General features: G+C 34.6%; 1 protein-coding gene across 21 annotated transcripts in view; it reads left to right on the top strand.

Annotated features, from left to right (window-relative positions):
* The window catches only part of PDLIM5 (PDZ and LIM domain 5), a 223,168-nt gene that overhangs the window by 122,114 nt on the left and 84,873 nt on the right, over positions 1-16,181 (top strand). For 4 of the 21 annotated variants that reach the window (XM_043572060.1, XM_043572066.1, XM_043572074.1 and 1 more), the window contains 5 exons: positions 1,317-1,735; positions 8,144-8,158; positions 10,538-10,555; positions 10,815-10,987; positions 11,345-11,381. In XM_043572060.1, coding sequence (XP_043427995.1) covers positions 1,317-1,735; positions 8,144-8,158; positions 10,538-10,555; positions 10,815-10,987; positions 11,345-11,381 — 662 coding nt within the window. Of the gene's footprint in view, positions 1-1,316; positions 1,736-4,677; positions 4,695-8,143; positions 8,159-9,185; positions 9,727-10,537; positions 10,556-10,814; positions 10,988-11,344; positions 11,382-11,939; positions 13,076-16,181 lie in introns of those variants that run through there. The other 17 variants (XM_043572071.1, XM_043572080.1, XM_043572072.1 and 14 more) reach the window with 9 other exon arrangements.

The raw sequence follows: 16,181 nt of genomic DNA, 5'->3' as shown, positions 1-16,181 counted from the left end.
ATCCACGTTCACTTTTAATTTGCCTATCTTAAGTCACATAATTTAAAGAAAGTAAATGTATACTGAAAATGAGTATCACAAGTCTTTAATAACATTTTATTAGTAATATTAATAGATTTTTAATTGCATTTTTAGAGTATTTTGGATTAGGTTATTGACAGGTACCTTTTTTCTCTCATATATATCCTCAAAATGTCCCAAACCATTATTTGCATACAGCTGGTTTATACTTTTGGGGGGTTTTCCCCTTTATTTCACTTGTCATTTTTATTGAATTCTTTATGTTGATGTGCTGAGACATTAAGTTACTTTCCCCCCTCAATTAGCTTTATTATTTCTATAAGATTAATTTAGATTATTACTTATTTTTTTTTAAATATAATAGAGCCACATTGTAAGTTTTTTAAAAAATTGATTGTTTTTCTTTTGGGATGATAGGATGAGTAGGTATTTATTTATGAATGTCATAGGAACTTGTTTTTTTTTTTTTTAACTTTACACTTTCTTTGGAATAGGGATTTGCAAATACAAATTAACATTTTGGGAGGAATTGACCTTTCTTAGTAGTTAATTTTTCTTTGAGAAACGGCAATGAAGAAACATCTAAGATCATTTTTTTCCTCATGTAACTATTAACTATTTATTTTGGAAAAGGGAAAGAATTTTATTCTATCTCCAAATAATATCTCAAAACATTCCAGAGAGAGAAACAGGTGGATTGTTGACATTTTTCTTTTAAGTAATATATTCATTCACAATGATTCATCAGAATGTGCACATTTCTGAGTTAGATGAAAATGGTCTTTGTTCTTCCATTTTAGCATACTAAAAAAATTGAACACTTAAAAATGTGCTGCTGTTTCCTCATGAGTCAAAATTCTATACTCTGGAGAGTAAACATTTTTAAAAGATGAAATTATAATTAAGACTCTGGATATTTTAAATGTTTCCATTGGCAGTATTTTGTTTATTGTGGGGTATTTAAATTTTTTCCTTTTGGAAAATTTAAAGTGTATATTGACACGTATGATGACGTGTTTAGTCTTTTTGATAGTGTCCTGCTCTGAGTTCCTAAATATTTTGAAACTTATTTCATTTTTATAAAAAATATACTCATTGTGTGCATCGTGTTACGCATGTTGGGACCAGTTGGCATGCATGTTATGCTCATTGTTTTTATCTAGAAACATGTAAAGTTTGGGCTGCTAACACGATTGTGTTTGTCTTTTTAAAAACCAGCTGTGTGTTCTTTTCAGTGAATCTATCTTGCATGTATATGGTGTGTTTTTGTGTGTGTTTATTTTTATTTCACATAGGGAGAACCTAAAGAAGTAGTTAAACCTGTGCCCATTCCATCTCCTGCTGTGTCCAAAGTCACTTCCACAACCAACACGGCCTACAATAAGGCACCACGACCCTTTGGTTCTGTGTCTTCACCAAAAGTCACATCCATCCCGTCACCATCGTCCGCCTTCACCCCACCCCATGCGACCACTTCATCACACGCTTCCCCTCCACCCGTGGCTGCTGTCACTCCTCCCTCATTCGCTGCATCTGGACTGCATGCTAATGCCAATCTTAGTGCTGACCAGCATTCGTCTGCACTGAGCGCTGGTAAACCTGCAGTTAATGTCCCACGGCAGCCCACAGTCACCAGCGTGTGTTCCGAGACTGCTCAGGAGCTAGCAGAGGGGCAGAGAAGAGGATCCCAGGGTGACAGTAAACAGCAAAATGGGTAGGTGGCCAAGGGTGCTTTCTGCTCTTATCCAAACTCTTCTTTCAGGCAGTTTCCAGGAAATAATCTATATCCCCCGCCCCCAATCAGCTGTTCTTTGAAGGAACGGAGATGAAGTTTCATTTGCTTCATTAACATGTAGCTTTATATTATATATGTACAGCACTTTCTGCAAGGCAATTATAGGTTAACCAAAACCTAAATATGCATTTTGATATGTTATGAACCATGTAACATGCTCTGTAACTCTTTCTCCAAGTCCTGGCATAACAAGGAGCAGCTGGCACTTATAATGCAAGGCAGAGCTTGAATCTTTCTTTCTCAATTTTTCCGTCCTTTTATTAGTCACCAAAAGTTTAAACAGACTGGTTAAAGTTGTGTCAGCTTATGTATCTCACCCTAAGGAGAGAGGAAGTGAGGAGTTTGAAAAGCTTTTTTTCTTGGGACGTAGTCTTAAGACAGAAAACAAATTTAGTTTTGACTCATGTCTATGTATGATGCATTAGCTTAGGTCGGATAGCCAGCAACATTCTTTTCAGATAAGCTTAGGCTAGAATTTAGTCTGTAAAAGCAAACAGTAATGGTAAAACAATAACATCAAAGGATGCGTCACAAACATCAGAAGCAAAGTAGGGAATATTTTCATTGTAAAGGTTTTTCTAAAATGAATGGATTTACAGAAGTGGGTACTAAATACATAATGTCAGTGGAAGGTTTTGAAATTCCATTCCTTGTGATTTTTCCCTTTTTGAGGTATTTTTTTTTAAAGATTGAAGTCCATTTTCAGCAGCCTCCATTTCTAGATGGTCACTTTAGTCTTTTTGGAATTCAGTGACCATACTTGAAGCCAAAGTCATTTGTGTAAAATCATTTTGATCAGATTTATTGTGACAAAAACGTGCTTTAAAAGGGAAATCATCTGCATGCATGATGGTTTTTACCAATGCCAGTTCCCAGGGAAGTATAATTAAAATAATTGCGTGGATAGGTCCTTTCTGAGGTAATCCCTTCCGAATGTTAATTCGTGTAATGAAGGGGCTGTGCTGTCTGTAGCACTGCTGCCATGGCAACCTTGGGGCTTTGAAATGGAAGGTGGCAGATCTCCAAGGCTGCTGCTGAGAGAAAGAGCAGGAGGTCTGGAAGAACAGCTACTGGTCCCAACATACGGTTTTGTGGTTGTGGGTGGCTTTTTAAAGTTTTGACATACATATGAGTAAAACTAGGGTCCTTCAAAGCAAGTTATTTCTTCTTTTATTTGAGGAAAAGAAATAGTATGTAGTGTTGGGTTGTATTTTTTTTTTTTTTTTTGTATGTTTCTTTTCAGACAGCAGATTTTAATCAGAGTAGATATTCTGGAAAGAAAGATGCAGCCTGTCAAATTGTTGGCCCCATAGAAAACTCAGGGCAGAAGTTTGCTATGTTGATGAAATTCCAGTTTCAGTATATAAAAGTCCCCTGGAAGAAGTGTCTGAACAAACATATTTTCTCCTTACTAACATATCTTGAAATTTTATAAGATAGTCTTCTGAATGGAAACTTGTAGAGGTAAAAGTAAATTGAGGTTATGGAAGTGGGTACTTCATTTAAAATGTGGAACTATGAATATGAAGCTTAAAGTTTTGTTTTATAACTACAGCTTGGATGATTAAACTTAAAATGATTTACAGCTTATTATTTTCAAAATGAAACTGTAGGCAGTGGTGTAGTCGTAGGGCCTCGGGGATGGCTTTTTAATCAATGGACATGTGATTGCCGAGCCTGTGCCTGTGTCTAGGTCTGTGCAAGATTCAGGAGAAAAGGGGTTATCGCATATTTGGCATCATTAGCAAGCAAGTTACAGCTTTGCGTTTGCAAACTGGGTATTTTTAAAACAGCTCGATTTCAAATGTCCAGATGTTGGACAGTGAAAACTGGATCACCTGAAAACAGAGTGCCTGTGGTGTCTGTGAAATTCTACGACACATTTGCCGTGCCATTTCTCTCACTACATTTAGATTAGAGAAATCAAAAAAAATATCAGACACTTTACTAGTCAGTGATGAGTCATTTTGAAGAGGTGCGTTGACGAGTGTGTTTCCTTCATCAGGAATCAAACTGTTTTTCTGAAATCATTGTCAGACTATTTAGTAATTATGTGATTAGTAATTTCTTCATGTTTTTATAATATTATAAAAGGTATGCAAAAAAACCCTTTCAAAGTTGAGAGTTGTTATTTTTTTATTAATTATTTTTATTTTAAAAATAATACATTACAGGAACCAAAAATTTAAAGCGTTCAGAAGGGTATAAAGCTAAATTTGTAAGTTGTCTTTTTCCTCAAAGCAGAAAGATTATTAGTCCTTAAGTGATTTAAAGTAACTGGCTCATATGCCAATTTGATAGGCATCTCACCCAAATTTATATAGGATTAGTAAACATAAGACACAAAAAGAGTATGTCTTCATTATGCATTATTACTGAGAAATAGTTATTCATTGTAAAGTATGAGGTCTATAATTATGCTGATAGTTTTAGAATATTTCTTAACAATACTATGTAAGTGTTCTTGTTCCTTCTTATAGATAATAATGAACAGGGCCCTTTAGGAAATTTTTAATCTTTCTTCTACATAAACAAATTACTGGTCTTGCTATTTTCCTAACTCCTTTCCCCACTTACTCTACTTAGAGCAAAATGGGACTTTATATTCCAAAGCAGAAGGAAAGCTATTTTGCATCAAGTAGTTTAAGTAATTTACCTTTTCGCTTTCCATGTGCCCTTGCATTATAATGTGCCACTGCTTTAAAGAGGTAAGTCTTTCATGTATCCTTTATTAATTTCAATTTTGTTGGACTGCAATTTCTTCTAACAGTTCCAATGTGTTATTTTGAAGAACTTGGCCTTGGAAGATGCAAAATATAATGGTACGGTAGTAATATTTTTAAATGCTTTTCTCTTTACAGAAAACACAAGTGACAAAGTTAGTATCCACATTACTGGAGAGGAAATATGGTGATTTATATATGAGTAAATAGCATGAATGTGTCCGATTTTTGCAAAATTGAGTTACATTTTGCAAAATAGCTGTCATTTAGAAGAACCATATTTAGTGTTTTCAATAAGTTTGGTTTGCATCGCTATGTTGTAGTGAATTGCTTTATGGCAAAAAATAGTCGTGTTTAACTTTTGTCATAAAATATATGTGGGGTTTGCTGTGTAGTGCTTTACAAGAGATAATGCTTGGGGAATGTAATTTGTGTGGGTTGAGACTATTAGAAGATAAAGAGAAAGATACAAGAGAAATCATAAACAGATGTACCACCAGTGAATAGCATATATAAAACTGAGTTGGTTTCCAAATTCATATAACAAACCAGTGTTTCCCAGGTAAAGTCTCTAAGAACCGTTTTTATTTTTTAAACAACATTGCTGACAGTTTTAGACTTTTCTGTGTACTGTTGTGTGTCACTGCATAATAGAAAGTTTATGCATACCTTTGAAATTGGTTAAGAGAGATAGTTACTGACTTAATAAATGTCACAGGTAGTTGACATAGACATTGGGCATCACAGTGGTATACTTTAAAACCACGCTTTTGTGTCTGTTGGTATTGATGGTAAACTGGCTGGGGATTAATAGCCTTAAAATAGATAAAAATCACATTAGATAAGGACTTAAATTAATTTCGTGTTACGATTATTCTGAGCATGTGCTGAAATTTATCTACGTTGTAGATTAGAATGGGAAATACGGAATATTTAACTATCTTAGACACATTCAAGAGAATTAACAATCAAATTACTAGAACCTTTGTTCCAGTGTGGCTGTGGTCCCACTAATTGAATAATTAGTTCCATGTTATATACACATAGGAATATAGTGTATCAGCATACTAGTGAAACATCCTCAAACCCTAATTTATTATTTAAATTCTTACACACAAAGATTTTGACTAGTTACTAAATTCCAGTGTAACAAACAATTTGATTTGTAAAGGGCAAAAACTGGGCCTTGGAGAAATAAATTTAAGCATTTAGGTTAAATATGTAAATTCGTTAATTTATTAGGGATTGCTGTGCACTGTTCTAGGTGTTTCTCAATTCACTACGTGATTTAGTTCAATTTAATTGAATACTGACAGGTTACTTAATTTTCTCATGTCATGCAGCTTGTAAGTAATTTAAGATTCAAGCCTAGGGTTTTTGAAGCTAGTTTACTGTGCCTTCCTGTGCATCATCTGACTGTGACCCTGGCTTATTTGTTACTTTGAACTGGTGTTTGTTTTTAAATGGGTTGGGACAGTATGGATGAATAATATGCCTAAACTACTGTACTTTTTTTTTAAACAAGCAATTAGGGGATCTACCCCAACAACAAATCTGTTTGTATGGTTTGCAGAGTGCCTTCAAATATGTTAAACATATGCCTATAGAAGAAGTCTGAAAGAATGGGAAATTGTAGTCCATTCCACTGTGGAGGAAAGAGGCTTCTGTAGATTGCACATTGTTCAGGGCACAGGGGAGGTGGGCAGCTTAGCCATGGTGAGAAGCCTGGTCTTCTCATGGTCACATTGGCACAAAAGCTGTTGCAGTATATGATGGGCCATTCCTCTTGGGCACATTATCTGAAATATGTGAAAATATTTATTCGACATATACAAATTGGCATCTTTAGGTTGAAACCAGTCAAGTCTATACCTGCCGCAACCGACTACACCATAGAATGTTTCTCTCCCAACTTCATGTTAATATAAAACTTTTCCCCTAAACTTTAAAAGGTTTAAATATATGTCTAAAATTCAGTTCAGGGGAGGTTATTTTGAAAAACGACTTACCTGCTATTTAAAATAGTAACGCAGAGGAAAGAAAGCTTTGCATTGTGGCTAGAGAAGAGTAAGTATCTGTAAATATTGAGATCAGCTTACCTCTGGCATCCCACCCCTATTCAGTGAAACTCAGCCCTCTGTTGAGTTTATGAAGCTGACTTTGATATATCTGTAGCAAATACAGCTAACTGCCAGTGTTGATATTAAAACTGGTAGGCAGTTTTTGTCACTATGTTCAAAATGAATTACTAGTTACTCTGACTAAACTTCATGGCAGAAGGATTGATTCAGCAGTGTTTTCGAAAACTATGTAGAGTTTATACTTCAGTCTTCATAATAGAATAGAAATATACTTGTTTATAATGATTGTATGGTTAATAGGCTGTGTGAATGAATTATGTTGTGAGGTTTTTCTTCTTCAGATGTTATTAATGTAGTGCCTTTACTATATCATATCAGACATGCCTTTCTGAGCAATAGGTAGGTAACTGATAACACAAAAGTATGGGTTCCTACAAATCTGTTCTGAACTTACTGGGATTTGCTTGTCAGTAAGAGTGGTGGTAATGACAGAGGAGATTATGAAAATTGGGTGATCCAGTATGCGGCCTATATTTTCTATTATAATCACATTTTTATTAAAAAAATTTTTTTAATGTTTATATATTTGAGAGAGAGAGAGAGAGGGAGAGAGAGATTATGGGCAAGGAAGGGGCAGAGAGAGAGGGAGACAGAGAATCTGAAGGAGGCTCCAGGCTCTGAGCTGTCAGCATAGAGCCTGATGTGGGGCTCAATTTCACGAACAGGGAGATCGTGACCTAAGCTGAAGTCAGATGATTAACTGACTGAGCTACCCAGGTGCCCCTATAATCACATTTTTAAAAAATAAGAGAAAACATCAAATAGGCTAGCATATTATTTCTTTATAATACACGATTCAGGATAACTCTTTGGCTTTTAGTTTTTTATTTTAATTCCAGTTAGTTAACATACAGTGTTTTATGTTAGTTTCAGGTATAAAATATAGTGATTCTTTTCCTTTTCTTTCTTTCTTTTTTTTGGCTTTTTGAGTTTTTATTTTAATGATTCGGGATAATTTTTGTTAGAAGGTTGTATTTGCTATTAATATATACTTCATATATTATGTGAGTGAAAGACTTTCTCTTATTCTGCTCTGATTTTAAGTGATTCTAAAATGTTCTGTTTCTACATATGACATCTAATAATTATTTTATTCTCTGCCTTTTGTTAGGAACATAATAGGAATTCGGATTCCTGCTAAAAAGAATTTATATAAACCTAGAGATATTTTTAAACAGTGGATCTTTCTCTGTTAACAGTGTAACAGAATTTTGACTAACATGTGTTCATTTTTGTCTGTGTTTACATGTTTATTTTGAAGCATGATGTTTGTGTAATGTCTTCATGTAAATTAATTGTTTTAAATTTCATTATTTCCTTTTTGTTTTCTTCTCATCTTTTTTCTTTTCTCTTTCTTTTCTTTTTTTCTTTGCTTCATCTGTGTCTATTTTCCTTTATCCTGGGAACATCAATGTCTTACCTACTCTGTCACATCTTTTTTGTATGTATTACTCCTCCTTCAGTAACCCTGGCACCGTGTAAGTACCTAATCAGTGGTTCCTTTTTGTAATTTTCATCATTGTCTCTCTGTAACTTTCCATCCTGCTTTTAGTTTAATACTACCAGCAAACTTTATTAGTGTCTTTTTGCAAGAATTTTCACATATGTTATAAGGAGCATAGGAAACATGTTTCTCCTGCTAGAGAACTTCATATAAATCAGTGGGTGTGTTTTCCACTTGTTCAGTGGAAAAAACTTAGTAAGCCGAACCTTCAGGGAAATAAGTATTGTAGACAGTGTATGCTGCAGTTAGTGACCTCGTTTGGGCTTTCCTCGTTAATTTTTTTTTTTAATTTGAATGTAAACTTGCTAATTGTGAATATCTACATTTTGAAATAAATTATTTGCTCTTGATAGTTAAATTTATGTTCTATCCCAACTATATTTTAAAAAATCGAGATTACTGTCTCCTTTAATCATAGTCATCAGAGTGTAGAGTTTAGAAACTTCGTATCACTTAACCCAAGGCCTTAAGCCGTGGTGAATATCAGAGTCTAAGGTGTACCATGCTTCCTGCAAGTATGTCATGGCTAAGAAGTGTTCTTAAGTGGTGTCATTTTATTATTCTTAGAGTACTTATTCTTAGCTTGACACTATTGTTTTGTATTTTTATAGACCAAATCTTTTGTAGAAAATAAAAGAGTTTTATACTGGAAACTGACACCACTTAAGAGTAAACTACATTCACTAACTAATTATAGAGAAGTTTAAACTGTAAGTTTCATAGCTAAACAAAATTTTTCATGTAATTGCATGAGATAAATTGTTGTCTGTTTAGGAAATTATATCTTCCAAATACAGTGTGTTTATGAAGTGCTCTTTGCCTATTCTAATTTTTTAAAATTCTGTTTTAAAAAGGATTAGGTTTTGTTTAAAACAAAGTAAACATAAATTAGTAATTAGTAAAATATTAGATATTTCACTTACAGAATCTTAGAATTCTACCATAAACTATAAATGTTACTGATTTTATGTGTAAATATTATCGATTCTGTTTTTTTATGTAAGCGGATGACCCATAATCTTAGAATATGCATTGCAAATGATGTTTTTACTAATCATGAAAGAAAACACATTATGTGATCGTTCCTATGCATTAGGTACTTTGGAAAGCACTTGACATACACTGTCTCCTTATTCATTCCTCAAAACAACTCTTTAAGGATACAATCCCTCTTTCTCAGATGAGTAAAATTGAGATTTAGAGAAGTTAAATGACTTGCATAAAACACACACTAAGTGAAGAATGTAGTGCTTGAAACTATTATCTGTTTCTAAAGCCATTGTTCATATTAATCTTATCATGTTCTTCACCGGGCAGAAATTCTTTCAGTGTACTGAGACAGTTTTGATAGTGTGACTATTCAAATGACAACAGTCAAGTGGCATTCTGACAGTACTGTGATTTTCGAGCAGTGAGTTACACCCAGCAGATGTTGCCACCCACATCTGACACTCTGAGCCCTTTCTCTTCTCAAATCTTAGTCTGCTAGTCGAGACTTGGGCTCCTTTTTCTCTCCTGAAATGATACTCATAGACTCCAAAGGTTTGCATTTGTCATATTTGGGGGCGGGGGGTGGGTAGAGGAAGAGAACGTAGTGTTCATTACCTTCAGTAGATCTTAGGTTAGGATGTTAATATATATTATAAATTCCTTAATATTTATGCTTTGTTCATAGAAAAATGAATGTTCTTAACAAACTCAAAGTTCTTGAGCTCTGTAGTGTACAAAATCCCTTTCACATTTATTATTTCATTTAATGCTCAGAACAGTGCTACTCTGTATGTGATATTCTTATCTGATAAAGGAAAAAAAAATAAGCTCAGTGACATTCACTTGTCCAGAATCACATATCTAAAAAAGTCACAGAGCCAAGATTTACATCTTGGTGTATTGATAAATATTTCATTGGTTTCTGATATACTGCACTTCTTATTCTCTGCGCTGACCCCTCACACAACTTTATTCAGGATGAGGGTTATCTATACACAGGAATGAGAAAACTGTAGAAAGTAACCGTTCTGACCCTTTTCAAAATTGGAAATTTTGGAATTGCTGTCTTAGCCTGTACTAAACCATTCTTAGTTCCTGGGCCTGGTGAAGATTTTTCATTTAATTTTGTAAAAACCAATACATTTTGGCAACCTATTGATATTTAACGGTGGTTGTGAATGAATACAGTCCGTATCTGTTTTGTTAGGCATAAGATAGATATAAGAACAATACAAGTAATTTCAAAAAATTTTTTAACTACTGTGGACTATTCAGTTCTCATTATTTTCCTTATTTTCTTATTCTTTTCCCTTTCTTTATGCATGGAATCTCTCTTCTGCTGCCTTCTTCTGTCAATTAAAAGGAAAACTCCACCTAAACGGTAACCCTTCTCTTGAATATTATGTTAACATGTGAATACCTTTTTTTTTTTTTTTTACTAGTTAAAGATAAAGCAGGTCTACTCTAGTTTAGAAGGATGCTTTTTTAAGAAAATTGAGGCTGAGTGCCCTTGGAAAAGCATAAGATATAAAAAAGAACATTGATATTGAATGTATTAATTACAAATTATTTGGCAGAGGATATTTTATCCTTAACATAATTTAAAAGTGTTTAATTCTTTCTTTCCCTCTTAACCTTAGTCCACCAAGAAAACACATCGTGGAGCGCAATACGGAGTTTTATCACATACCGACTCACAGTGATGCCAGCAAGAAGAGACTGATGGAGGACACTGAAGACTGGCGTCCGAGGACTGGAACAACTCAGTCTCGCTCTTTCCGAATCCTCGCCCAAATCACTGGGACTGAACATCGTAAGTGAATACCTAGGGATTCTGATAGGTGAATGGTCTCTGCCATAGAGAATAGCATTTAGACAGATGGGCAGTTATTGGAAAACAGTAATTTTCCTGAGGCAGTTTACACTTAAACTATGCCATGCATAATATGGGAGATGTAAATAAGAAGCCAGCCCAGGAAGGTCACTGTGAAAAGTGTTGCAGTAGTAGCAGCAATGACTATAGTATAGCCGGTGACAGCATGATTGCGAATGTTTTTTAGTGGCTCTGTGCAACTTGACCATTTGGTATTGATGGGTACAGGTAATTGCTTAAATGATTTTTCAAGTTAAAAAAGTAAATTAACATTGGATGTTGCTTGTTATATTTCAGTGAAAGAATCGGAAACTGAAAATACAAAGAAGGCAAAGTAAGTTGTCCGTTTTTTTGGTAAATTGAATGCTTTCCTTTCCTGAATGGTCTCAATTTGTTTTTTCATAGTTTCAAGTGTAATGGTATGGCGTTTTGTGTTTGCAGCTAGAAGCTAAGCATTTAACTTCGGTGTCTTGTATGGGACTTAAATGTGGGACTTAGAAAACTTACGGATTTTTAAATTAGTAGATATTTCTGGATTTCATGTGTAAGGATAATTTCCTTTAGTATAGAAATAAGTGGGCAGAGGAGTATATTTGGGGATGCTTTGCTAACACTACAGATCTCTGTGAATGAGTTTTATGTGTTGTCTTGTAGTAATTTCATTTTGGGCATTAAATGGATGTTTCCAGGAGGGCTCTATAGATTAATGTCTGCATTTATAAAAATGTTCTACTCTTAAAATCTTTGCTATTAAATAAAACAGCTATATGAAATTAAGCTTTTATAAAGCATGTTTTCTGCATGATGATCTAAGTGTAGAAACTTTTTCTTTCTCTTTCTTATGACTCTTCTATCACTTCTCTTCTTTTCTTTTCTTCTTTTATTTCCACAGGGAAAAGATACCCCTTCACGTCTTTAGTCCCAAATACACAAAATTACGTGACTGGCACCATGAAGTTTCAGCACGTGCTCTTAACGTACAGTGATTTATGAGTCTTGCCCCCTGCCCCAAGCAGCCAGCACATACCTTTTCATTCAGTTTTTCTTTTTTTCCAACCTCATAGCAAAATCTGTATTAAATTTGCCTTACAAAAAAAAAAAAAATAGAAACCTTTTCTATACTTTTCTAACCATTTCTTGCTGTTGTGAAAAAGAGGAAGATGAATTTGTTTTGTGCTAATCAGTAGCTCACAAATGTTAAACCAAGAGAGCAAATTAAGGGACTGGATCTGTTCGGTGGATTTCCATCGGTGTCCATTGTTACTAGGGTAGTGACTTTGGAAAAGGAATTCTTTCTGTAAGTTGAATTTGGTTGGTTGTGTGAAGCAGAGACAGATGAGCAAATAATGTCCTTGTCTAATTTGGAAAATACTTCCTTTATGTTACTACATTTCCTAAGATTACTTTTAAATTCATTATTACATAATGTTCAACGTGGGTTGTAAATTACTCCTAAGCGAATGTGAGGAGATAAGAGAAAACAGAGAAGACTGTATTAGAATAGTTTGTTGTAGATTTGGGTATTTTTTTTTAAAGCAGGTACTCAGGATGGCTCCGAAGAGGAGGAGGCCCAAATTTGGCTCCTATTACAGGAAAGCAGAGAATTCTGCCCCTACTTGCAATGGGGAAATAGAGTGTTCTTTTGGTTTGGTTAGTTTCAAAAATCCTCCTTGTTACCAAAGGAAATATTTCTAAACTGGTGGATGTTTTTAGGGTATAAACAACTTCCAGGCATTAACTAGTAAGAAATAGAAAAGATAATTTTGCTTTGTTTTTAAATGAACATAAAATAAGTTATAAATGATTCTTTATGTGACATCAGAGAAGTATTTTACTGAGTGATAAATAAACAATTGTGTGTTCCTGCTGTTCCTAGGAAACTATGTTTTGGGCAATACATGCAAGCTAACATCTGACCAGAAATGCTTTCTGTTTTGTAATATAATGTATTATATATTAGTTATACATTCAATAATAAATGCATTTTGAAGTTTGGAAAAGTACTGTAATAAAGTTGCCTTTAACTTAGCTTTGTAATTGTTTTCTGTTTCCCTGAAGCTAGTAATCATGTCATCTAAGACTTGTTATACTACCGCTTACATAAAATAAATAATTCTCTTGACATTTCATTAGGAAAACATTTTTAATTTTGCGAGGCTGCTAAAATGAGTGTGGAATATGATAAAGCCCTGTATTTTTTTTTTTTTTTTTTTGGTATCTGAATTGTCATGTTACTTAACATAATGTCTTACATGAGTAACAAGAAGATTAGTTATAAGTAAGCTCTATACCCAATGCGGGACTTGAACTCAACAACCCTGAGATCAAGAGCTGCATGCTGTATACCCATGGAGCCAGGCAGGCACCCCCATTCAGGGCATTTTTGTTTTTCCAGGTTTTTGGGTTTTTTTGTTTTTTTGTTTTGCTTTGATATCATCATAGACTAGGTCAACTGCCTGATAATTTGGAGAAACTAACATTAATTTCAGTTAGTGATTACTATTTAAAATTTAGCACACCAACTGTACTTAAAAATAATTCTAAGATTTACCTGTGCTCATTTCCACTGTACTTCATAATATGCTAAGGTGTCTTTCTTTTACTGTAGCAGTTCTTCTTCAGATACTGCTTGTGATTTTATGGTCCTGACATCAATCCATTATTACTATGTCTCTGGCCTCTGTACGGAAATAGACCTTCTTAGACCAGGCTTTCTTATACCTAATACTTCTCATTCATCTCAAAAGATGATATTTGAAAGTAGGTGGAATCAAATTCTCATGAAAATAAATGGTGGAATAAACAAGGTATTTCCCACCAGGAGCCAAATTTCCAACTACAGAGTTGAGAGAGAGTGCAACTAGATGAGAGTTTTAAGTAAATAAAAGAATTTCTTCCTAATAAAGGCAGGAGAGCATGTATAGAACTTTATACCTTGAAATAAGTACAATTGGAAATAAGAATTTAATACCTTCCTAATTAAAAAAAAAGTATTTAATGTCTCATTGAAAGCATACACTTAGATAAGTGAAGGATCTGTATTTGAGTATGAGTGTGAGTGTTCAGTCAGGATCACAAAAGACATTCCATTTGACCCCATCAGAGGTTGAATTCCTGTGTTCAGTTAATCTTCTGGGACATCTTATATTCCTAGCTTAAAAGCTAGCCAAATATTGTAAAAGCTCCTTGCAAAAATATTATTGTAAGTCTGGTGACCTAATTTATAGCTTGTTTTTGTTTGTCTCTCTGATACAGAGTTTCTTTATCATAGGCTTGTTTTTAATGTACAATTTGAAAGTTAAGAATTTTCAACGTTTTTACAAGGTTTTACCAGTTACAAGATGGAATGTTACCCACAGAGTGAATATTTTTGTTCCCTTGAAAAATATATTGTTTGTGGAAACGGAAATATACTCATTTTGCACATCATTATGCCCTTTTGGAAGACTGAGATAAAAATATTGTAGAGAGGGGCGCCTGGGTGGCGCAGTCTGTTAAGCGTCCGACTTCAGCCAGGTCACGATCTCGAGGTCCGTGAGTTCGAGCCCCGCGTCAGGCTCTGGGCTGATGGCTCGGAGCCTGGAGCCTGTTTCCGATTCTGTGTCTTCCTCTCTCTCTGCCCCTCCCCCATTCATGCTCTGTCTCTCTCTGTCCCAAAAATAAATTTAAAAAAATATATTGTAGAGAGCTTATTTAATAAAAATTATGATATTAAGATAGAGAGTAGCCATCCCATCTTTTATTCAGATTTATTCAGAAATTTGGGTGAATTGATTTCCCCAAATGAAAAAGTTCATAATTGTCACACTTCCGATGTGTATTTAAAATCATATAAATCACAAATATTCATTTATTGCCTGAGTTATTCTCTCACACAAGTAATTACTGAATACTTAAATGCCAGGCACTGATATGAACTAGGGATTAAATAATGAGTAACAGATAAATATATAAATAAAGTGATCTGAGATAATTGTGTTACTAAGATAAATTCGTATAAAGGAAATTTGGCTTAGGGAGGGATTACTTGGGTTGTGTGGATCTCTGAGGAGATGACGTTAATGCCATCACCTGAGAGAGGAAAAAGAGTCAGCCATGTGATGACTTGGGGTCACCGTTCAAGGCAGACGAAACGAGTGTGGAAACCCTGAGGCGAGCAGGAGTGTGGCAATTACACAGAACAGAAAGGACAGTGTAGCCAAAATGTGGTATGTGACCGGAAGCATGATATAAAAATGTCATACATATGCGTATAACTTACATTCTCCATACTGTCCACAGCATATGGAATGGGAGGTTGTCTTCTGTCTAACTACTTTCAAGACAGATTTAAAAATAAAGAACCAAGGTGGTATGTCAAAGGTTTGTCAAAGCTAAATAAAGTACATTCACTTATTCGTGCTGCTCTCAGCATAGGTATCAATTTAATGCTTTTCCCATTAGACCCACTGAAGACTTACGAAAAGGAGGCATTATTATAGTATATGTTGGTAACATATTTGTAGGGAACAGCTATAAAAAATACATAAAGGCACTAAAAAACAAAACTTCCAAGATACAGAAATTAGACATATATCGGGGCACCTGGGTGGCTCAGTCAGTTAAGTGTCCAACTCTTGGTTTCAGCTCAAGTAATGATCTTGGAGTTTGTGAGATTGAGCTCCGCATCAGGCTCTGTGTTGTTAGCACAGATTGGGATTCTCTCTCTGTCTGTCTGTCTGCCCCTCCCCTGCTTGCTTGTGCGCACACTCTCTCTCAAAAATAACCTTTAAAAAAAAAAAAAAGAAATTAGACATGCAATACTTTATTCATAGTTTAGTGATGAATTTGACAGTTTACTTCTGTCCATAAAACTTACCAAGAATTGTTTGAACTCATTCCTTTTTGTTTACCCATTCAAGAAAATTACTTAAACCAAATAATTCCTTGCTCATTCTTTCCAAAATAGACGTCAGTACTCCAGGATAGTAGGAAGCAAGGAATGATAAAATCTGAATCTGAGACTTCCGATTTGTAGCTCACTAGTTTCTACCCCTGAGTTTCCACTTCAAAATAGGAAGTTCGAGTCAGTGGTGGACTCTATGAAGCCCTTCCAGATACTGCTTCAGTAGAGGACTTGATAACCGCTGCTGTT

The sequence above is a fragment of the Prionailurus bengalensis genome, chromosome B1 (assembly GCF_016509475.1).
Source record: "Prionailurus bengalensis isolate Pbe53 chromosome B1, Fcat_Pben_1.1_paternal_pri, whole genome shotgun sequence".
NCBI classification, from domain to species: Eukaryota; Metazoa; Chordata; class Mammalia; order Carnivora; family Felidae; genus Prionailurus; species Prionailurus bengalensis.
This window is presented reverse-complemented; position numbering and strand designations above follow the sequence as displayed.